Source organism: Artemia franciscana, chromosome 1, assembly GCF_032884065.1.
Source record: "Artemia franciscana chromosome 1, ASM3288406v1, whole genome shotgun sequence".
Taxonomy (NCBI): domain Eukaryota; kingdom Metazoa; phylum Arthropoda; class Branchiopoda; order Anostraca; family Artemiidae; genus Artemia; species Artemia franciscana.
The window spans coordinates 26,634,511-26,660,266 of record NC_088863.1 but is presented as its reverse complement, the minus strand read 5'-3'; the positions used below and the strand labels follow the sequence as shown (position 1 = coordinate 26,660,266).

At 37.4% G+C, this 25,756-nt stretch overlaps 1 protein-coding gene across 2 annotated transcripts in view; it reads left to right on the top strand.

Annotated features, from left to right (window-relative positions):
- LOC136027606 (histamine H1 receptor-like) overlaps nt 1–25,756 on the top strand; it is a 196,157-nt gene that overhangs the window by 69,209 nt on the left and 101,192 nt on the right. For both annotated transcript variants that reach the window (XM_065705023.1, XM_065705030.1), the window contains one exon: nt 939–1,095. In XM_065705023.1, the coding sequence (XP_065561095.1) occupies nt 939–1,095 (157 nt within the window). The remainder of the gene's footprint in view (nt 1–938; nt 1,096–25,756) is intronic.

Sequence of the window (25,756 nt, the reverse complement as noted above, 5' to 3'; positions counted from 1 at the left end):
AGGTCTTTTTTTTTTTAATTCTATTTGTCCTGAAGTTTTCAATAATTTTTGAAGTATTTTCTTAGCTAAGTAAACAGCTGCGGAATGATATGGAAGACCAAATGAGTGTTGTTTTTTTATCTGGATCAAAGTTGGAAACCTTTTTTTTACATATTGGATTAAATGCTGCAGTTAAAAAAAAACAGTATGTTCTTAATAAATAAACTATTAAATTAACTAAGTTTTTTTTTTAGACTAATAAGTATCATTAAAGTTCTCCATTTTGATTTTGTTCTGAAATATAAATTTATTTATTCTTACAAACAAACAGATGAAAAATTATTCCTAAAAAATTATTACGTCAGCTTTTACTCCATTTACATTACTTTCCTGATCGAACATGACTATGGAAGAAGCAGAAAATGGTGAAATATTTTCAGATTCAACATAAAAGAGGAAGAATTACGCTATAAAGTATGTTAACATGTTATTAAAATGCCCATTAAGTGGTATATAAATGATTTTCCATTGCTATTTCTTTATTCTCAAAACGCTTGCAAAGGTGCAAATTTGTGAACTGTATTTTTTTTATTGATAGTTAAGAATCTATTTAGAAAATTGGGTCAAGTTCTGTGGAAATTCGCGACTTCGCAAAATTTCACGGTGTTCTTTTTCTCTAATACTAAATCCACGAATTAATATAGACAATAATAAAGTTATTTTAAGCAATATCCAGTTCTTTTGGAGGACGGGAGGGGGTGGTCGGAATATACCTTGTGCAGTACTTAAATCTCTCTAGATGGTTGCTAATGCTCACAACAGAAAACCCCCTAGCCAACATACCCTACAAGAAACCTGAGTCATATCGGGTTTCTCATTGTAATTTATCAAAGATTTTGCGCAGTCACTAAAGTTTGGACAAGGAGGACAAGTCTCTTAGTAAATCATATAATTTTTAGATTCATGGCCATTGGGGAACGCCGTATGTGATTTTTGGCTATCCGTTGACTACACTGCTAGTACTGCCTCAATTTTTAATCTTTTCGTTTTAAGTCTTGATCGATATTGGTCCATCACATCACCACTACGGTATTTAAAGCGAAGAACTAAGAAAAGGTAATTTTTTTTTATTTTTCCGGTGAGTATTTTTGTATGAAATCCTGGTTTAAAATACCGGAGTAATACTTTCACCCAAACCTGTTCACTATGATTACTAACTTGTGATATATTTTCTTATCAAAATATTTTTACGTTCAATTTGTTCTTGTTTTTTACTCTTTATAGTACATGTTCATTGTGAATAATATATATTCCCGGGTCTAAATTATTCCCCCCCACTGAATACTTATTAGTTTTTACAACGATCCTTAACTATGAGGGCTTAGCGTTTCCACTATAGTTGTTAATAAGGAGTACTTGATCTCGCTGAATACTAAGATTAGGTGTTTATTTCCATATAAAATTCTAAGCTCAAATTGAGATAATTAACTATTTCAACATGATATTTATTTTCTCCTAAATTTGGTTGTGAGCTAGCTAATTACAAATATGAAGCTAATATTACAATATCACCATTGCCTAGGGACAATAGGTAATTTTATTGTGGGTTTACAACCGCGTAAATTGGAATTTTCAACTTTAATTGTGTCAGTTTCTTTTATTTTTGTGTAGCGGTTTTGAAATTCACAGTTTTTATAGAAGTCAAAAATGAAAAGACGCTAAGTATATTCTGGACATATTACACGCTTCAGAAACCTGAGTCAGACAAGGATTTTGAATCTATATTATTACAGGGTCCAAAGTGCGGCTCTTTCACCGGTGACCCTTAAAATCTCTCACTCCAAACTTCGCACCTGTCTTTCAGAATGGTAATCATTCCCTGCTAATCGTTAAGAACATCAAGGTCCCAGCATTTGTTTTCAATTACCAAAGACTCACTAACTACATAATTTACAAATGGTGTTGTATTTCTTCCAAACAGATGATATTTAAAAGTTTCCGATCTTGCTGATCACACATCTAAGGCTATTATTACAATATAGACGTCTTAAATCAAAACCATGTAGTAAATATTTCAGGAATTTGGGAAATGTTAGATCTTGTTAAAATTTGAGTCGAGCCAATATTTTCGATCTTTATGATTGCAGAGCCCAAAGTTGGGCACTTGAAACCCATCTCCCTCGCAAACATTCCCTTTCACTCCAGTTTTGAGCCTGAAGATATGTTGTACCTCTTGTGATTCATGATTAATTAGGGGCTATTCATAGAATGGTGATGAATGATTAAATGTTAATGATATAAAGAATGACTATCCTAAATCAAAACACACCGAGAAAATACTTTAAAAAAGATGGTTGAATTCTATCAAAGCAGGTAAACAAGGATTTGTGAGCCTACTGATTACAATTCTGAGGTTAATACTGGATTATAGTTGTCAAAAATCAAATATATCAACTACAATTTCATTAATCAGGAACTTGTTACATGTTATTGAAATTATAGACTTGTAAAAAATTAAATCTGCACGATTTAAGGGCCAATACAGGGCTCTCTGTATACCCTCCAATCTTCCTCCCCTAGAAAATTATAATGAATAAAGCTTTTGTTTTTTCGAGCAGTGAGGGGTCAATCTATTTGACCAGACCCATAGAGGGTATACTATTAGAGTTACCAACCTATCAAGACGTTATTACGCGCACCTGTTTGTTATACAATACTATAGTTCACCTGTTTGTTATCTAAAGGTATAGTATACCTTATGTTACGTAATAGGAGTTGCATGACTTGTTAAATTTATTGAGGACGACGTAGTCTCACATGAATTGTTAGATTTATTGAGGAAGCCGTAATCTGACGTGACTTGTTAGAGTTCAGGGCCCCGTAGGAAACCCCGTTTGTAACTGAAAACGGTGCACACGTGGTTGGCATGTAATGGTACACGTGACTATTACGTAATGACGGCCTGCACGTTGGATGTTACATGATACTATAAGAAATTTTTTCGATATTTTATTTTCTTCATGGAGTTTTCTTTCATTCCTTTAAAGACGTTTTTTCTTTAAGATTTTTGTCCGCTTTAGGAAAAAAAAATATAAGACCAGAGATTTACCCAATGGCCAGACCAGAGTCTTAACCAATTGGAGTAGCCAACTATTCATGATATTTTGATTCGGGAAATAAATTCTATGTGACAAGCTATTGATAGCGTGTTTCAAATCCATTCCAATTTATTGCGAAATTCCAAAATTCCATCAAGTCCAACGATTGCGCAAGCATCCAACATTGCAATTGACTATTGCTCTATTAGGAACACCTGCTTTCTGCGTTGTATTAGCGTTCCAAAGTGACCTAGACAATGCTTTGTTTTGATTCTCAAATGGCAATGGAAGAAACAGATATTTTATTGTACATACAAGTGCACTGAAGTCTTAGGGCACTAAAATCTATATTATACAGACAGGAATGTTTATTTTCAACCTAAAGTCATTCAATTGAGGATTGTCTACATAAATGTTGAGAAATTCACCATAGATATATCCACGACCTATGGTATATCCACAAGACATAACTTCCATCAAACAGTTTAAAGGTATGGTGGGATGTGTTACAGAAATTTTTCTGGGGGGAGGGGCACTGAAATATCACAGCCCATAGGCTATCGTTAATAAAGCACTTTCATAAAACAGCTAAAACTTAAGGTGAGACCTGTTAAAAGAATTTTTCCAGGGTATGGGGCTGAAATCTGACGCCCATTAAGCTATCGTAAATAAATAACCCTCATTAAACATATAAAAGCTAAGGTGAGAGGTGTTAAGAGAATTTTTCTTGGAGGGGGGAGGGTGAAATCTAATACACAATAAGCAATCGTAAATAATTAACTTCCATAAAACAGCTTAAAGTTAAGGTGAAAGGTGTTAAAAGAATTTTTCCAGAAGAGGGGCTCAAATGCAACACCCATTCGTTCGATTCGGACCATCGCAGAAATGCGATGGTCTATAATCAGTAAACACTAAATATATATTTCAGAAAATGTGTTTGGTTTCCATCGAAGTTTGTATTTGAGGGCTTCTGAGCTTGCTGATTGCTTGCTGATTAGCTGCCTGAGTCTAAGACGTTCAAAGTCAAAACGATCCAATAGCATGTTACACAAATGATTGATATATTACACCTTGTTGAAATGATTACTGTTAAGGGATATTCAATCTGTTTGATTGAAGGTCTTAAACTGGGGACCTTTGGCCATGTCTTATCCAAAGTTTTTTCCCTTCCATTGTCTTTAAAATGCACCCATTCCACATATCTTGTTTTAATCTGATTGATAAATTGTGAAATTTTGATCATAAGGAATTATGAAGTTTGAATTTAGACTGCCCTAAATGACAATGAAGATGTATCATGCATCGTCCTTTCGGTAAGCCTTATAGGGTCAAACGAAAAGAAGGTCCTCCAAGAATTGGATGCTAGTAGGCCCCAAGGAAGGTTTTAAGGAAAATTAGAACTTTTTTGGAGGATTTAAGGAGCAAGGCTTTAAATAGAGCGGGATAGAGGAGACGACTTCGTAGCTGTGTTGGCCTCACGGGGCTTCTTGCGGCTATGAGTTGTTAGAAGAAAGAGCAGCAGAAGTAACAAAATGTTTATTGAAGAACGACTTAAGAACAAAGACTATTTAATAAATAACATAGGAAATTTAAACTAAACATTTGATTTGGTAAATTTTTAACAAAATGTATTAGGATATGACACGTTTTATATGCGGACTTCTCCAAATATCGTTTTATACGCACATTTAACCACAACTATAGTTTTATTTTAATAAAAATCATAATTTTACCGTAATATTGTTTTATTTATTTTTGAATTTGAGTTTTGAACGCAGTATGTCTTATATACTAAGTGATAAAATTAGTGACCAGGGTGTTAATCTCAAGAAGAACATTAGATGTTTCAAAACACCTTGTATATCTGATGTTGTCTCTGATGTTGATTTCAAATAATTCATCTTTTTTTTATGTTGCACCATTTTTGCTCGGTAGTTCTTTTGCGAGATTAACAATATGTTTTTGTCGAATTTTTTTGTTCCTAGCACCCCAATTTTAGCCTATTCCTAGATAGTGGTATGGGTCTAACCTCTGCGGCTTTTACGGAAAGTGTGGAACTTGGGCTGGATTGATGAATATGACTTTGCATTTCGGAAAACTTCCTAGAACTCTTGTCTGGAGCCAACAAGGATGGTTTTTGCTTGTGTTTCTACCCATTTCTACCCATTTTTATTCTTGATTTCAGCTGAGTTTATCATTCGGTTTTTCGCAATTGGGATTGCGGTAGAGAAATGGCATCAGATGTACCTCTTAAACTTGAAAAGTTCTCTCATTGCTAAAGAAATGAGAAATGAGAAATTTCTCTCATTGTTAAGGAAATTAGAGTTTATCCTTTACTCTTTTCTAAGTAATGACGTTAGAAACTTGGCCTACGGCAAAAAAGTCAACTTTTCAACTGAGACAGATAGATTTTTTAGACAGCAGTCGATAGCTCTTGATGAGCTGATCAAAGTATATGTCATCCATTTTTTAATCGAAAAATTCCTTCTTGAGAAATACCAGTTTGAAAGTTTAGAGGGGTTGACAACTTCAGTAGCAAGGTACACAACTGAAACCAAAAATAGGCTGATACAGAAATGATATCAGATATACCTCTTAAACTTTAAAAGTTCTCTCATTGCTACAGAAATTAGAGTTTATCCTTTGTTCCTTTCTAAATGATGACGTTAGAAACTTGCCCTTCGGCAAAAAAGTCAACTTTTGAACTAAGACAGATAGATTTTTTTACGGTATTTTATAGCTCTTGATGAGCTAATCAAAGTATATGTCATCTAATTTTTGGTACAAAAATTCTTTCATGAGATATACCAGTTTGAAAGTTTAAAGGGGTTGACAACTTTAGTAGTAAGGTACACACTAAAGCCAAAAATAGGCCAGTACTAATTGTGAGACATGTAGGGGAGTCTTTAGCAACAGTCGGCTGTTAGCCCATAATCATCTTCGGCAATGAGGGGTGCACAACTTTTGCTAGTTGGTCCACCTATTATTTGTTTTTGGTGTATTTGACGGCAAGACCAATTTGGTTCCAGTGGTAAGACATGTAGGGGACTTGTAAGTAATAACCGGCAATTATGCTACAATCATCTTCAGCGATGAGGGGATTGCAACTTTTGCTAGTTGCTATGAGGGGTTTGCAACATTTGTGAGTTGGTGTACCTAGTATTTATTCTAAGTTCCTTACAGATTAACAACTTCAGTGTTTAATAGAAGCGAGGAAACAAAACCAAAGTGTTGCTCTCGCAACACTTTACTCGGCGAAGCCGAGCAAAGGTTGCCGCAACATGTCATGTTGCCTAGCAGCATATATCTAGTTTTTTATTTCTCTTTGGAGAAATTGGCACGTTTGAAAGTTTTTTTAATATAGCTGCGAATGAAAGCTAAGTATCTTGTCGTTATAACTTCGTAAACGAATCTTAAAAATACAGTCACAATTTGTTTTCCTCTTTGTTCTTTGCCATAATCTTCTATTTCTTTTTTTTTTTTACGTGTAGAAACTCATTTTGATCAATATAGACTTTTTTAAAGAGAACCTTATCTTTAACAGCCTGTGTAGTTCATTCTTCTGAACAAATTAAATCGTAACTTTTTTAATACTTACAGTTTTCGGGCCACACTAACTGCCCCAATACGTATAATGTACGCAAATCAGCTCAAAACCGTAAAATATACATAAAAATGAATAATATTCTCCAAAACTTTGAATATAAGGTGATGTGGTACCTAAAAATTACTGTTCGCTTTTCAATATCTTTCTCTTGTCGAAATGAATTTGTTAAAGGACAAAACTTGAATTAGCGATCTCTCTAGGTTTTTATTTGTCAAGATCAATCAAGATTTTGGGGGTTCACCGGTAAAAAAAAAGTTGACATTTGCTAGTGGATGAGTGAAAGCAAGTTTCTTTTACGAATGCATCATACCTTGAAGGAAGAACAAAGTACGAAAGAAAAAATCTTGCTTGAACTGATAATGTTATCGAATGGGCGATATTTTATCCGCAGGGATAATTTTTCGAGGGGGAACCTTCTAGGGAGGGAATATTCTGAGGGGGGGTTGGAGCATTAGCCAGAAAAGTGCTAATACATAAACAACTACAAAAAATCCTTTAAATTTGAATTCAAAAGTATTCTCTTTGGGTAGGGGATCGGGGAATCATTAAGTCACTATAAATACATAAACAAGTTAGAGATTTTCGTTGAAGGTGAAATTTGAAACTGCGCTTTTTCTCTGGGTTTACCGATGAAAATCGTTCTATGATTTTTAATAACGTTTGAAAGTTTGACTAGGGGATAAGCTGTGGCACTATAAATATATAAACATGTAAAATGAATGGTAAGTTTAAAGAAAACCTTACCAGGGTCTTAGCCTAACTTGACTTGGTGACAAGGACCGCTGATCTATTAATCACTGATTTATATTAATAGATAGCATTGGTGTCATTGATATTGACCACATAAAGCTAAAACAAAATCATAGACGGCACAATAGCACTGTCTAAGCAAAGATACAGATACAGGATAAGTCAAATTATTACCACTGATTGTGTAACATTATATTGTGACATGTTCCTCACATTTAAATAGCGACCATACCTCAAATTCGAAATTATTCAAAAAATAGAGTTAGAATTATTAAATTATTCGTTGGGCATTCTTTGACAAGGAATATCCAGAAAATCTGAACAATTCTTGCCATCATCATGGCAGAAACCTTAAATTAGCTAAAAATTGTCAGGGATGTCAATTGGAAGGGAAAATTGACTCGTAGAGTTTGAAAATTACCTTTTCCTTTGTATCCTTAAAAAAAATACAGGGGAGATTTGCTGGAATGGTTAGAAAAAGATAAAAATTAAATAAAACAAAATGAAGAAGAGAAAGGAGTAGTCCCCCTCATATACGGAATAATTATTGTTTGCTTGAAGTTTTAATATTTTTCCTTACTTTCTGTGATTTTTATTTTATTTTGTTATTTTTTTAAGCAAAACCTGAAATGATCGGATATTACAATGAAAAACTACATCCAGGATAAAGACTATAGACGCCACAATAGAATAATGAATGAACCATAAAATAAACAGAAATTAAAATAAACAATGGTACTAAACTTGGAGTAGACAGAAATTACCTTAGACAAGAGTAGGTCTACCTCCCTCTAAATGTTTTAACGGAAAGAGCCGTTAGTTAACGTTTACTGAAAACAGAACATACATTAAAGATTTTCTCTTTTGTCGTTACAACATTGAAAAAGTAAAAAAAATTCTGAAACTTCCAGGAATTAATGTAAATACACATTATAAATACACTTTTGTTTGTGCTTCCCAATAATCTTGATTCAAATGGTGATTATCTTTTCTTTTTCGATGTTTTGGCAAACTAAATCTACATTGTAAAATGTTTTCAATTTAACACTAATGCCACTCAAGATGTTTAGGGTGTTTGCTAGGGAGGAGACGGGTAAACCTTCGTTATTCTTACGATATAATTTTTTTGTGTCGTTTTTTCTTAATTCAAGAAAAATATAAATTGCTTTCAGCAAAGCACAACCGACATTCTCGCCTTTAAAAGGTTTAAGGCTAGTTTCATTAACAAGTTCAAACTAATTTAGCTGCTCCAAATGTATTTTATCATTTCACAAGATGATCGAAACTAATAAAGTAACAAGATAAAATAATAGAACAATTTGTTAAATATAATCCTTGGTATTCAGCAGAGAGAATTAAGGAAATATATTGTCGATAGTAGATAACTATCCTACTCCATTGCGACTAATTCCTCAATATTTCAAGTCTCTATTTCTGGAATCATGAAGGATTATACATAATCTTCCCCATAAAAATTTTCATCTTATGTTATCAAAGATAACACAGCGTGAAGCTTACCGCTAATGAGCCAAAGTTATACCGTAACACGATCTCATATACAGGGCATCCAGATGTGATTAATTGCCAAGATAAGAGAAGTATCCAAACATTGTAAATTAAACTAGAGCAGGTGGAAACATTTGGGGAAAAAAGTTGGGAAACAATTCTCAGAAAATGGAACAAACCTTTGAGCATGGAAGAATTTCAGATTCCTGTTTTTTAATTGATTGTGTCATCAGCATTGCCCTGCAATTACAGACTCGATCCATTATTCAAAATACAATAGAAGATGCTATAGATGACTCATGTCTGATCTAGAATAAACAATTCAAATGCCAGTAAGAAATCCGACTAAATTCTAAAGTCAAAATTATAGTTGATGTTTACTTTGTCACCTTGCAGTTAATTCCAAATGACAACAGCGATCAAAAAGCATTAAAGGGTGCAGCAGCATCTCTTGGGTAGAACACAAACTTATTAATAACACAATTTAGTAAAATCAGAAATATGTGCAACATTCTTTTTTGTAAGCAAAAATTTGGTCGTCTTCCCTCCCTAAAATATTCTAAGCAAAGTAAAGAGTGTCTCCAATCAGGAGGGATCTAGAGGGACCCGTAGACCCCCCCTCCAAGATTTTTCTGTTATCTTCATTCTGCTTTTTCTGTTTCCATTCTTTTTTTATAAACTTATAAATTTGTTCAGTTATTTGAGCCCTTCTGATATTGCCTACCTCCTCTTTCCCAAGAGTTTGTACTAGATTCATTGGGCCCCCTATAGCTCTTAAGTAGGACTATCATGTCTCAGTATACTAGATATGCTTGCAAATTATCCTTGCAGAAAGTTATAGCAGTGCACTTGATTCCTATTCACTTTCTATTCAAAATTAGAATTAATACCAATACACATATCATAAACAATGCTAAGTTTTACCAAATGTAAGAGTATCCTTCATTCCTTTTATTTCAGAAATTATTTCAAATTTTTTAACATACGTCCAATTAGATTTAGAAGAAGGTGGTCTATGCTGGCCATAGTGGCCATAGAATGGCTCATAATGAGCCATTGATTTTAGCTGCTATCAGTTCAGGTTGAAACGAGTTGCCTGATCCACTTGATATTCTTTATTACGTGCTTAACCTCCATACCCAGTTTTAAAGGTAACTTAAAACCTTAGTCTTTTTTTACCTTACCTTAGACCTTAGTTCCTTCTGTGCTGCCAGAGGCACCCAGGGCATCCAAAAAGAGCCGCCAGTCGTCCCTCATATGTGCTGCTGCCCAGACGTCTTCCCACTGGGGTTGGACTATCGCATTGATGTGTTTTAGGTCCCGCTGGTACGTACGACGAAGTGTATTCTTCGGCTTCCCTCTTCTTCGGGTTCCCTCTGGTTGCCACTCCAGTACAGTTCTGGGGAGTCTATCTCCCGCCATACGGATAACATGCCCCAGGTAGCGCCATCTTCGTTGGCGTATGACATCTGTTACCAGGGGCTGGCGCGAGATAGACCGAACAGTCTGGTTGGTTATGTGGTCTCTCCAGTTAATGTTCAGTATTCTGCGAAGACAGTTGTTCTCGAAGGCAAGAATCCTCTTTTCTTGGTGTTGGTTTAGTTTCCAACATTCACAGCTATAAAGGAGGGCGGAGATGACGTTACTGTTGAACAGCCTCATTTTCAGTTTCAGGGAGTACTTTTTCGATCGCCACACTGGCTTTAGTCGATTAAAAGCTCCACTGGCTTGTCCAATCCTAGACTGCACCTCCTTTTCGCTGGATCCAGTTCGTTCGACTGTACTTCCAAGGTATCTAAAATCCACTACCTGCTCTACTGTATTGTCCCCGCACTTTAAGCCCAGTGGTGAGTCGCTCGTTGCCATGCTTTTGTTTTGTCCGAGTTGATCCTTAGTCCCAAAAGACTCGCTTTCTCTCGGATTACTTCGAGAAGATCCTGGAGCCTTTCCTTGTTTGCTTCCATCAGGGTGATGTCGTCGGCGAAATCAAGATCTGCTAGTCGTTTGTTGTCGCAGATTTGGATACCAAACCCCGTGCAGTCTTGGAGCACATAATCGATTACAAGGACAAAAAGCAAGGGGGAGAGGACACACCCCTGTTTGACACCGGACATGATATGGAAATACCTTGTATTTCCTTCGTGGGTCCGAACGCAGCACTCGGTGTTTTCATATAGGGCAATGATCAAGGATACAAGTTTTTCTGGAATGCCGTAATATCGGAGGATATTCCACAGCGAATCTCAGTGTATTGAATCGAAGGCTTTTTCGAAATCCACAAAGAAAAGGTACATCTTTTGCCTCCATTCATTGCATTCCTCGATCATCATGCGTAGGACATATATAAGGTCGGAGCAGGAGCGGGATGGGCGGAAGCCATGTTGCTCGTCTCGCAAGTGCTTATCTAAGGCTGTCTGGATGCGACGAAGGATTATCTGTGAGAATAGTTTCCCCGGGATAGAAAGGAGACTGATGCCCCTCCAGTTATCGTATTTTGCTGCATCTCCTTTCTTAAAAAGCTTGATGAGTGTGCTTTTTCTCCATTCTTCGGGGACTTTCTCTGATTTCCATATACATGCAAAGAATGTGATCCACACAGTTATGCAAGCGCCTAAAGAGGCTTTAATCATTTCTGCCGATATCCTGTCGCTTCCTGGTGCTCTGCCGTTCTTCAGTTTGCGAGCGGCTTGTACCAGTTCTTCGGTTGACGGTTCTTCCGTATTGATTTGAAGTTCCAGGAAAGGGGTTGTGGGGATATCTGCTGTGTTCGGAGGACTAGGTCGGTTGAGAACTTTCTCGAAGTGTTGGGCTCAAACTTCAGAGATTTCATCGGGGGCTGTGACTGTCTTCCCGTTTCCGTCTTTTACTGGTCCATTTAGGTTGCGACGTTTCCCGATGATTTCATTGGTGATTTTATAGACGGCTCTGGAATCGCCGCGCTTGGCCGCTTCTTCTGCCATAGCTGCCTTTTGTTTTAGAAAGTTCCGTTTATCTCCCCTTGCGCTCTTTTTCACCAGCTTGTCTTGGTATCGATACAGCTGGTTACTCAAGACTGTGTCGCTGTTATCTCCATCATTTAGAAGACGTTGTTTTAGTTTCCGACGCTCTTCGATAAGGGTCCATGTCTTATCAGATAACCACTCGTCTTTGGGTCTTTTTTTGTGCCCAATTGTTTCTATTGCTGTCTGGTTGTAGGCTTCTTTTAGGGTGGCCCAGGTTGTCTCCACTGTGGCTTCTCTATCCAAATCTAGGGCCAAGCTCTCAAACCTGTTTGTAAGCTGTATGTTGAACCTATGACGAACTGCTGTGTTTGAGAGCTTTTCAGAGTCGTAGGCAGGTTTCTCTTTGGTTTGGGATTTTTTTGTGGCTTTCAGTTTGAGGGACAGCTTTGCAATCATCAAGGCGTGGTCTGAGGTGACGTCGGCTCCTCTGTAGGCTCTTATATCTTGAAGGCTTGACTTCCACTTTTTGTTGATCAAGATATGGTCAATCTGGTTCGACCATCAGGCGAGCTCCATGAGTATTTGTGGATAGTTTTATGCTGAAACTGGGTTCCTCCGATGATAAGGTCATTTGTTAGTGCGAAGTCAACTAACAGTATCCCATTCTCATTTATTTCGCCGAGGCCTTGGCTCCCAAGAACCTCAGGACAATAGGACTTGTCGCTCCCCACCTTGGCGTTGAAGTCACCAACAAAGCAGACGAGATCGTGGCTGGGGATATCCTTGGCGACAGCTTGTAGGGTGTTGTAGAAGTTATCTTTTGTGGTATCGTCTGCCTCATTAGTTGGTGCGTAACATGCGACTACTGTTAACTTAGCTTGGCGACCTGTGAACCGTGCCACGATGATCCTCTTATTTATAGGCGTCCATTTCGTTAGGGCTCTGGACGCAGATTTCGACAGCATTATGGCGACGCCTGCTTCTTTCTTTTTTTCTGTGCCACTGTGCAGGATTGTGGATCCCTTCTTGAGGGTTTGACTACCTGCACCAGTCCAACGGACTTCCGACAGAGCTAGGATGTCAAGGCCATAATTGTCCATCTCATTCACAACCTGTTCTGTTTTAGAAAGTTGAACCATGGTCCTTACGTTCCAAAAACAAAGTTTAATTTCGCAATTCGTTTTCAAAAATCGTGTCCGGGGGCGGTCCGAATTCGTCGTCAAGGAGTCCGGGGACGGTCCATAGTCGTCGGCAGGTTGCACAGTCGGTATCATGTTGGCTCTCAATTAGACGGTTCTATGGCAAATCTTTTTTCCAGGGGCAGGCTGCTAGTCTGCCGCCAAACCCTCCTCCTTTATCCAGGCTTGGGACTGGCTGTATGATTACAGGCGGAGTTAAAGTCTTTTTTTAGCCGTCCTTAAAGTTTTTGCTACACCCTAGAAAAATATTTTATCCCCCTGTTTTTTATATGCCTCTAACAGTAATATTAATAATATTTATTTCTTACCCACTTACAAAAGGGAAAAAGTGGAGTACAAGGAGAAAAAACAAAGAACTACTAATAACACAAAGAACACAAAAACAAATAACACAAAAGTCACAAATACAAGAAAAAGAAACAACAATTTAACAAAAGAGGTGGATAAGATGATTGTTAGGACCAAGAAGGATTGGCGTTTCATCAATTAATTTTGAATTTGAATTTTCCACTGAGAGAACAATATCCGTTACCTGATATTTGCTAATTAATCTTCGATTCTGAAATGGTCGTGGTAAATAAAGTAAGAACTTACAATACCGATAGTAATCTGTCTTGACCCTCTTTACGTCTCCTTTATTAAAAAAAAAAAAATGTAAAATCCAGCAATAAATAACACAGAATGGTCGCAGACAATCGAGTAAAGCTTTGTAAGTGCTTGTCGCCGGAAATGTTTACGATTTCCAACAATTTTAGAGTACCCCAGTTTAAGCTTAAATTGAATATCCCGAATTGTCTGAAAAAGAAAAGAGCTTAAAGAATTGCAAAACAATAATCCCAAGCCATCAAAAAGGAGCGACTTGTATTACGGAAAAAGAACTGCAATTCAAAGGATGAGACGAACTAACCCCATTAAATATAAGAATTCAAGTTTATCTACATTTAGTAATAATCCAATTCTTGCAAGTGCATTAGCGACAGATCGGAGAGAACGCGCACAACCGGCCTCAGTTCGGCTAATAAGAAGCAAGTCGTCAGCATAAGCTAAGTATGATACGTCTGTGAATCCTATAAAACAAGAACTGCGTATACCAGACAAAATACTTTCAAAAGAAGCATTAGAGTTATGAGGAGAGAGAACTCCCTCCTGTCTAGCTCCACACTTGACTGGTACTTGTCCAGAAAAATCATCATTTCCTGACTTTAACCTTAAATAAGAATTTGAATACCAGAACTTCAAAACCAAAATCACAGACGCATTCATAACAAGCTGACTAGGAGCATACCAAGCTTACGCATGGTAAACACTATCGAATGCTTTAGATATATCAATGGTGCAAAAATGAAGACTATAACTACTCCGAGTGGCCTCCTTAATAAGCTAAAACACGCCAAAGCACGATGAGTATGATGACACCTCAGACCTGACCTGAAGCGGAAATGTTTAGCCTCATAATTAACAAATTCATCGATATGTGCTAGTAAAACATACTCAAATAATTTACTTGGAGTACAGGCGACGGTAATCGGCCTGTACTAATTATACGAATTTAGATCTTTTCCTTTCTTTGATTACAAAAGTAACACTTCCACATAAAAATGAATCAGGAACAATAGACCTTGAAAGGCACATATAAAACAATAACTGAAGATGCGATAGAAGTTCAGCTGACTTTGGATCAAGATGAGTTGCACAAATACCATCAAGGTCAGAAGACTTTGACTCTAACCATCAGAGAGATTTCACAACATTCGATTTATCAACAGGTATGACATGTCTTTGGCTCACACTATTAGGCAGAACCTTCGCCATCAAAGCAGTAAAACGGCTATGAACATCATAATTAATCGCAGAAAAGATGTGTTTATAATGTTTAATCCAGGACAATCTTGGAACAATATCACTAGAACAAGATTCTTCCAGTTTCGACGCTTTCAGCGCCCAAAAGCAGAACTGCATAAAAATGACGCTTATAAGCCGATTTTGTTCTCTGCTTGATGCTAAAAACTTGCCCACTAGAAAGTCTACCGCAAGCAATCCAAATTCTCAACCAAAACTTGGCTTGGCTCTTCACTTTCTTAGGTTCCGGATCACACTTCCAAAAGGTCTTATGGGTGTTAAGTTGCAGGCGAATCAACGGAACAGCTATTGCTTCAGCTTGTTTAATAAAAGAAGTGATATTTCTGTAGTAAGAGTTTAACTTACAACTAACATCACTGACAAAATTACCAGCGCCAAGAAGATGATAAGGCACCGAAATAGTGGATAGCATAAAAGCGAGAGTCGAAAAATAAAGTGACCGATTTGCATTATCCCAATCACGTTTGCAAATCCGTTTGGTAGACCTAGGAGGAGCACTGAAACTGATTGTAGAGCTGATGGAGAGATCTAAATTAAGAGGGAGATGGTCAAAGTCTCTTTCCTCATCGTCGACATGAACATCAGAGGAATGAAGAAGGGGCGAACACACACAACATTCCAAATCTGAAACTGCTCCACCATTATGGATATATGAGAAGCTGCAATCTTTATTTATAGTCCTATGTGCAGCTGGTAGAACATTTAGCGGGGTCTCAGATCGACTAGATGATATGTAAATGTTGCAATGTAGATCACCGGCAAGAAGCCATGAATACCTGAGCGATCCAATACCTAAGTGATCCAATTACGTGAAGACCTACCCCAAGTTCGTCTAGCATTGGTACTAAACGCAATGTGATTTTGCTTCCTTTGTAAAAACGTTCACGCTGCAGACAGAAAGCAAGGGTTCTTGCAGGAGAAGGATATGAAAACGGCTCAACTTTTCATCCAGATTTGGCACTTTGTCTTTAGTCCCGTTAATGTTAAACGAGCACACCAAAATTTCACGACAATTCATTTATGAAGGCGCCCAATAACGGTCTTAACAAGAGCCAGGAGATAAGGACAGCAAAAACTAAATGCCACATGATCACCACTACAGTTTGCGCATTTTATTGGATCCATAAATAGGGTGTCTTTGCAATACTCATGAGGATCGGAGCATCTAGCAAATTTATAGCAGGAACTAGGACAGTTAGCAATTAGATGTTCAGGAGACTGCCATTTGTTGCAGCATCTCGGGATTTTCTTAAATCCATAGACACGAATCAGTTCATATTCTATTTCAACCCCAGTCTAAGAGCCGAAACAAGCGACACCCTTGATCACTAAAGGCAATCTTGACACACCGGGAATTTCCAATCCGGGTGGCTTCAGCAATTCCAGAACAGTCCTTGAACAAAGATAAAGTAAACGAGTCGCCAATCCATTTTGTAATTTCGTAGAACTTCCTTTCCAGAACCTTCACATCCAATCCACGCATGACCGATTAGACTGAATCGCTAAATTCGCTTGCCGTAACGCTGTCAATATTCACTATTATTCTGTCTCCAGAGGTACGAATATTCTCAATTTCGATTGACCCTAGAAAAGTGTTTATTGGCTTGTTAGAATCCTTGACAATTAGACATAGTTTCTTTTTATAATACACCAGTTTCATCAAATTTTGGCTTTGGAGGCTAGAGCGCGGTTGGTGCAAACTGGGCCAGCATAAGCTGATGCATAATGAGCTACTGGCTCAATATGTACCATAACATCTTTACCCTCTAAGGGTAAAAAGTTGAAAGCAATTATAATAATGCAGTAGAACTAGTAAATGTTGCAGTAGCAGTAGTATTAGTGGTATTTTGCACATATTGTCTTTTGGTCAATTGATCTTCCCCTTTAAGTATTCTCTGAGAGTCCAAACATAATAGACTAATCAATTCTTAAGATATGCCATTTTGATAATCGAAATGCACATAGTGTCTTTTGTTAGTTCGAATATGCCATCATATTTGCCCTATGGTAGCCTGATGGTAGGAGAAGTAGTTTCAGCATTGGTGTTGTATTTGTAGTAGTAGTAGCAGTAGTAGCAGCGGTATTCATAGCGGTAGTAGCATGCGAGTATTTTATTTTGGTCAGTTGAACATCGCTTTCATTATGCCACAAAGTTTCACCTTGACACGGTGTGCCATTCCAGAAACATTGTTGATGTGCACTTTTGACACCCTTTTGACGCCCTTTTCACCTTATTACACTAAGTCTTACAAGTTTTGCATTTGGATTTGTAGTTGGAGTAGTTTAGTAACAGTAGTACCATAAGTAAAAGTAGCGGTGGTATTAGTATTAGTAGTGAACGCATATAGTACTTTTTGTCAATTGATCTTCTCCTTTAAGTTTTCTCCAAAAGTTTCAACTTAATACCCAAATCCTTTCCTGAGCTACGGCCTTTTGCCAATTTGAATGCGCGTAGCCCACTTAAAGTCATTACCCCAAGTCTCTGGGGGGTTGTGCCAACCATGGAAATATTTTATATGTTCTTTGGACTATCTTAAACAAAATTGCCATCGCACCATTTCAATCAGATACCTTTGGTGAAAAGAGGGATATTTGTGGGGGGCATTTAATTTATCTCCATCACTATTAACTCTTAAAAGGGAACTAATACTTCCAATTTCAACCAAATGAGCAACTTCTAAGGTTTATACAGACATCCCATCCATAAGAACCTTAATTTCCCCAGGGGAATAACTTACAACCCTTGCCATCTGGCTCCGGTGGTTTGCATCAACCTGAAAAGCCTTGCTATATGATCTTGTGACAATTCTGAATAAAAAGACGGTCTGAAAATTTCTATTGGACGCTTATCGGTAAATTATGACGTGTTTATGTGTGTATGTGGGAGGTGGGTAGCTGTGCTCTGGTTACTTTGACTCTTAAAAGGGCACTAGAACTTCTGATTACTAATCCTACTAATCCCCTCGAGAGCATATACGACCACCTTTTCTATAAGAACCTAATATACTCCAGGGCATAACTTACAACCCTTGCTCTGAGAGCCTTGGGGGAGGGGGTTGGGTGGGGATGTCTTACTTACAGACATAGTTTCTGGGTCCTTCAACTGGGATGAACAAAATTGTAATCTCCAAAATTTTGATTGAAGGCGTTAAGAGAAATGATGGGTGGGGTGGGAGCTGGCTGCTTTCAAATCATTTTGACTCTTAGAAAGGTCATAATAATTTTCAATTTCAAATCAAATGGGCCCCATCTAACATTTATGCGACCACCCATTCCATACAAACTTTGTATACTCTCATGGTATAGCTTACAACCCTATCCCTATGGCGCTCAGGGGTTGTGACAACTTTACAGGTACTATTATTTGTTCTTTGGACTATTTTGAACAAAATCGCTCTCTCATAATTTTAATCAAATGATTTTGGTGACAACACGGGTTGTCAGGGGGCTAAATGCGCTCCATCACTTTTGACGCTAAAATCGAACTAGAACTTCTAATTTTCAACCAAACGAGCCTCTTCTAAAGTGAAACAACCATCCCTTTCATAGATCCCCCGCGGCAAAACTTACAGCCCTCTCCCACGGCTCTGGTGGTTTGTATCAGCTCCAAAAGCCTTGTCATATAATCTTTGGACTATTTTTAATTAAATGACTCTCTCAATATTTTTATTGAATGTATTTCGGGAAACACGATGTTTGGGGGGGGTAGCTGCCCTCCTATCCTTCTGATTCTTAAAGCGGACACTAGAAATTCTGAGTACGAATTCAATGAGTCCCCACCGCAGTATATATGAAAACCCTTTCTATAAAAACCTTATCTATCCCCAGGGTATTTCTTGCAACCCTTGCCATGAGAGCTATGGGGGCAGGGGTGTCTTCCTCAAAGACATAATTTCCGAACCCTTCAACTACCATGAACAAAATCGTTTTCTCCAAATTTTGATTGGAGGTGTTAAGAGAAATAATATACGTGGAGGAGGGGACTGGTTGCTCTTAAATCACTTTGATTCTAAGAAAGGGCACTATAATTTCTACTTTCAATTCAAATGAGCCCCATTTGAAGTTTATACGACCACCCATTCCATAAACACTTTATATGCCCTGATGGCATAGCTTACAAACGTATCCCCAGGGCCCTCCGTCAAACCTAGTATGTTCTTTGGAGTATTTTGAACAAAATCTCTATCTCATAATTTTAATCAGATGCGTTTGACGAAAAGAAGGTTGTTAGGGATGAGGGGGCTAAATGCTCTCGGTAACTTTTGACTCTTGAAAAGGAACTAGGATGTTAAATTTTCAACCAAATGAGCCTCTTCTAAAGTTGAAGAGCCATTCCATCCATAAAAACTTAGATGATCCGTGGCATAGCTTATAAACCCCAACAGTAGGCTCTGGTGGCTTGTATCAACTCCAAAAGCCTTCTTATATGATCTTTGGATTATTTTTAACGAAATGACTGCCTCAAAATTTCTACTGGATGTCTGTCAGTAAAACACAACGTTCGGGAGGGGATAGCTACCCTATGATCACTTCGACTCTTAAAACTGATACTAGAAATTCTAATTACCAATCCAAAGAATCCTCACCGAAGTATATACGACCACTCTTTCTGTAAGAACCTTATATGCCCCTGGTGCATAATTTACAACTGTTGCCCTGAGAGCTCTGGGGCTGGGGGAGTCTTCCAAAGAGACATAATTTCCGAACCCTTCAACTACAATTAACAAAATTGCTATCTCCAAATTATGATTGGATATATTTGGAGGAATGATGAGCATGAGGGGGATGGTTGCTCTCTAATCACTTTTGGACCTAGAAAAAGGGCACTATAACTTCCAATTTCGAATCAAATGAGCCTCATCTGAAGTTTATACGACCAACCATTCCCTAGAAACCATGTATGCCTCCAGGGCATGACTTACAACCCTATCCTAAGGGCACTGGGGAGGTGCATCAACCCTGGAGGCATTGTTATATGTTCTTTGGACTTTTTTTCAGCCAAATCGCCATGTCAGAATTTTAATCAGATTCGTGTGGTGAAGAGGGGTAGTCAGGGTGGGGCTAGCTGCCCTCCATCACTGTTAACTCTTAAAAGGAAACTACAATTTCCAATTTTCAACCAAATGAGCCTCCTCTAAAGTTTATACAACCATCCCTTCCACAAAACCGTAAATGCCACTGGAGCATAAGTTATAACCCTTGCGTCTAGGCTCTGGGCTTTTGTTTCAACCCCAAAAGCTTTTTTATATGACATTTGGACTATTTCGAATAAAATAAATGTCCAAAAACTTTTATTAGATGCGGTTTCTTGATAATACGACATACGTGTGTGGGGTAGCTGCCTTCCAATCACTATGAATCTTAAAAATGGCACTAGAGCTTCTGATTACCGATCTAATGAGCCCCCTTCAAAGTTTATATGCCCACGCTTTCTATAAAAGACCTTTATATGCCCCCAGGATATAACTTACAATCCTTGCCCTGAGGGCGGAGGGGGCGAGTCTACCTCAAAGACACAATTTATGGACCTTTCAACTACGTTGAACAAAATTGCTATATCAACATTTCGATCGGAAGTGTTTGGGGCAATACTTTGGCATGGGGGGGCATTTCCCCTCCGATCACTTTCGATTACAAAAATGACACTAGCCCTGTCAATTTGAAATTGAATGAGCCCCTCTTGAAGTTTCTAAGACAACGCTTTCTTTAAAAGCCTTGTATACCCCAAGGCATAACTTATAGCCCTTGTCTTGACAGCTGTAATGGGGGGGGGGGTGAAGTTGTCATCATCAAAGACATAATTTCTATACCTTCCAATTATGTTGAAAAAATGGTTATCTCAAAATTTTGATTTGGAGCGTTTGGAGAAATGATAAGCGTGGAGGGAGGGCTATTTGCCCTTCGGTCACTTTTGGCTATTAAAAAGTGCACTGGCCCTTTCAATTTCCAATTGAATAAGTCCATAGTTATTTTTTGAAAAAGTTTTAAGATTAATTTCTCCTTGTTTTTTATTGACATAGTTTCTTCCGTAAGAAATACTGTAAAAAAGGAGTGATGTGGCTCAATAGTAACCAAACTCTAAAAAAGGGAATTTTGATAGCAATAGATGTATCAAAAGAATTGGCTTATTATTTTGATTCCAAATTTATAGCATTCATTAAGTTCAGGATTCACTATTCAAAGCTACGAGCCTGAGAAAATTTACCTGATTTTCAAAAAAGAGGAATGGACACCCCCTAAAAGTCCAGGAATCTTGATGAGAATCACAGGGTCAGATTCAGCGTATCCGAGAACTCTACTGTTCAATCTATCATCTGCAAAAATGTGCAGATGATAGCTTGAAATGGATTTCATTGAAAAATACAAAATCGATTTTGTATTTTTTGCCAGAAAAAAGATTGCATTTTTTTTCAGAGATTATTGCATCAAACCAAAATTTCTAGAATTTCAAGAAAGGGCTTACTCGAACGAAAATAAAAAGCTCTATGGGTCTTTTTAAGTGACCTATCACCCATGTTTTATTTTTTTTACTAAAAGTCATTTGATCAAAACTCTGAGATGGCTATTTTGTTCAACATAGTTGAAAACTTTTTAAATGACCAAGAAGATTTGAGGGCAACTGGCCCCCCTGCCACCTACGTTTTTTCCTAAGTCATCCGATCAAAATTCTTAGATAACTATTTTTTTCAACATAGTTGAAAACCTAACTGTGTCTTCGAAACTAATGTAGCCACCCAGAGCCCCGGGGAAATGTTTAAAAGTTATGAAATTTGCCCATTGTTTACGTATAGTAAACTTCCCAATATTCATATTGGAAGTTTGATTTTCGGATATTCATGTTCGAATATTAATATTCGGAAATATATAGACATTTTTCGAGGGGGAGGGGAGAATTTTCTGAAAGAAGAATTTTTGATGGGGATAATTTTCTGTAGGGAGGGAATTTCCTGGGTGGGGGTGAATTTTCCAAAGGAAATTTTGCAATGAGGAAATTTGCCAGGATTCCTATGCAAAATCCTTTTAATTGTCATACTTTCTCTTTGCCGACGTAATTTTATATGGTGAGATATATATCAAGGGGAGTTACCTGGGGGAAATATTATCGGTCTAAAATTGTCTAGAGTATCTTTCCATAGGTGGGCTATTTTCCAAGGTAGAAATTCTCCATGAGAGAATTTTCCAGAGGACAAATTCTCCAGAGGGAGTTTTCTGCGAGCGTATGTTTCTACTTGGGGTTGAGGGGGTTTATTTGTGGATAGTTTTCCACGCAGGGGGGATTTTCGGTACGGTTTCAAAAACAATCATAAATAAAAGCCTTTTTCAAATGAAAATGGGCTAAGAAAAAAATTTCGACTAGAATCGTCCGCAAGAAGTTTTCAGGGGCTATTTTCAGTTAGAATGGCATTGTCTGGGGAGTTTTCCTTTTGGGTGGGGGCATTTTACATGGGAAAAAAATTAAACCGAAGTATTTACCATAAGGGGATGAAATTTCCAATGGAAGAGGGAACTGAATTTCTCAGCATTATCTTAAAAAGATATGAAGCTAAATTTAAAATTTATAGGTTTTTTAAACCGAAACTGAGGAGCGGCATCAAAAGTGAAAGTGAAAAGAAAGTATTACAAATATGATTGGATTTACCCTCTGGTCAATATCTTGCTCTTTACGCTACGTAATAAAATTGTCAACTAACCTTTTTCTTTGATTTATCAAGTGGGAAAACGGCCCAAGAATTAGCAGTAAAATATTTTTTGAAACTATTTAATAAGCGTTTGATTATTTAAAAAGATGTTTATTATTATTATCATCATTATAAACACATCATTACCTGTTTTGTTTCATTTCACTTTTTTGAAACATTATTTTTCTAGCTTTTTATTGTGTTGCTGATGAAAGTTTTTTGTGTCCCCAACTGATATGACACAACCTAGAATCAGTGGACTTTTCAGAGGAAACTTTAAACAAGGGAAAAATTAAAATGCATTTTTTTCATGTACGGTGAACCAAATTCAGCCCTACATTAGCTGAAAAACGTTCAAAAATGAACTTCTGTTTAATTGAAAGTAAGGAGTGACATTAAAACTTAAAACAAGCAGAAATTTTTCCGTATATGAAAGGGACTGTCCCCTCGTCAATGCCCCGCTCTTTAATCTAAAGTTTGACTCTTTACCGAAAGCACGTTACCAAAAGCTCTAGCACGTTGTGAGAACAACGGATAGATTTTTGGTTGGTTCATCTACAGATTTGGTCACAGAACAAGAATTGAAGAGGATTCTGAAAAATTTGACTGGATTAACTAGAGGTAGAGGAATGACGGATGTACTAGTAAAAAGAGCTTTGTCTTTCAAGGCAGTAGAGGGACTGCAAAGACAAACAAATGGCTATTCAATTTGTCGAGCAGTCGTGTCCTTTCTAGGGTGATCTGCTATTGCTTCAAAGCCTTGCTACTGCCATGACTGCTGCAGAAAACGTGAAAGTTGATTAAGCAGTGGAAGTCAGGAAGAAGATTCTTGACAGAATGGTAGGTAAATCTCTGTATGAACATTCATTCAAACAGAAGGATTCGGCAGTCTTTATGATGACAAATAAAAAAAAGGGAGAAACCTGCCGTCAAGATCCTTCATTGCTGTTTCAACGTCTTCTAACTGTATCCAAAAGACTGAATATGGACGAGGAATATTCATTTAAATACGAGCTTTGCTCCTATCCTACGTCACTGTTTGACGATTCCGCAACGTTCTGAATGCCAAACGAACCAGAGCTGGCAAAAGCTACCAAGTGACTTTCAGAAATTGATAATATTGGAGAAAACTTTGTCTGACTTATATTTACGTCTTAGATGGGATTTCCAGGGCGAAGAAAGAAACCTATTTGGAGATCTTAGACTAATACTGAAACTGTGTTTCAGCCAAATTTCTAGACGTCACTATTGTCTTTAATGGCTTCGACATCACTGCTTTGACAAAAGATAGGACTCATTATAAGCGAAAATCCTTCATTGGACTGGCAGTATTGTTTAGCGCAAAAATGAGACGGACACAACAAAATAAAGGAATTTTTCGTATAAAAAGTTCTGTCAATGTACTTTCTGATTCCTTATCAGGCAGGAGTGTGAGAGCCACCCTAGTTAAAGATGATTCTTACTTGCTTGTTTTTCTTACTGTGGTTGGGTGTTCGACAATTTGGAACATTGTAGTTATCCTTGACGACACCGACTTGCTGGTGTTGTTACTTTATCATTGTTGTCCTGAGCACCACACACTCTATCTGCACAGTGAGCCTAAGAAAACTGCTTCAGGTACGAACTAGGGGCATCAAAACCTTTATTAAGAAGACTGGGACTGAAAACATCAAACTTTTTCCTTTTGCTCACGCATTCGCAGTCCATTTTTTGTGTGTATGGTTTCAATTTCGCGTAATTTTGTTGTCAGACCTATTTCGACACTTGCTTTATGGGTAAGAGGGATAAATTGAGTACGATCGTTCAAAACAAAAACAATGTGTATGTTCGAGATTTACATACCAGATATACCTATTATCAATTTTCTGCACGTGCAAATTAAGTTGTTTTTAAAAGGAGTATTTCAGAAGAAAGGATTAAAAATGGACAGCTTCGCTTCGTCCGATTTTGGCTGATCTCTCATATGTTGTAGAGAATTTTGTTCTGGTTTGAGTGGTACCAAAATCAAGATGTTTGTAATTTGATGTAGTTTAAACCTAACACTGACTCTACTATAACATGAAAATCACGTGCGTTGTCAGTCACATGAGTAGCACGAAACCCAAACTGAAGTTGAAGTTTTCTCTAGAGATAATTTTCTAGTCTTGGCAGTATGGTCTTTTCAAAAATCTTGCTTAAGATGGATATGAGACGGATTGGTCTGTAATTTGACGGTTTGCTTCTTAAACTATCTTAAAAAAAAATCACCGGAGGCCTTCTGGGTACTTCAGGGAGCCATCTTAATTTGTTTCCTGAACCATCTTAAGAAAAAGTATCTCTTGAGCCCTTCTAAGAGCTTTTGGGAACCATCTTTAATGGTTTTTGAACCATCTTTAAGAAAATATTACTTGAGCCCTTTAAAACACTTGTGGAAAACATCTTAAACGGTTCTTCAAAAACCCTAAAAAAGGAGAGGCCTGATCCCTTCTAAGCGCTTCTGGGAATCGTCTTAAATGATTCTTAAATCCTCTTAAAATAAGTATTACCTGAACCCTTTTGACTGCTTCTGGGAACCATCTTTAATGGTTACTGAATCATCTTAAGAAAAGTATTACCTGAGCCATTTTAAGTGCTGCTGTAAACTATCTTAATTGGTTCTTGAACCATCTTTAAAAAAAAGATTACCTGAACCCATTTAAGGGCTTTCAGGAAACTGCCAAGATCGGAGAGTAAGCTCGGTTAAGGTTGAAAGAATTTCTATTAAAATGAACTCGATAATTTATGGAGGAATATGACTTGTGTTGGATATGGAAGTACTCTGTAGTTTGAACACAGTCTTACAGACTTCATACTTTGTTACAGGCTCTAGTGCTATTTTTTAAGACTAGCCAGGCCTAACCAAGGTTTGCAATTTGGATAGCTGCTGTCAGCATCCCTAATGTCTTGTTTTCCACACAGATGTGAAATAAAAAGCTATCTTACCTTCAAAACCTTCTTTACCACATAGCAACTGAGTGTCAATAATTAAAATAAGACTAATTTTTGAGATAGTGACTTAGAACCAAATTCAATGAGTCTCCAAGTTTTTCTCACATAATCTTCAAGATTCAGAAAAATTTCTAAAATAAAAAACCCAGACGTTCCTCGATGAATGATT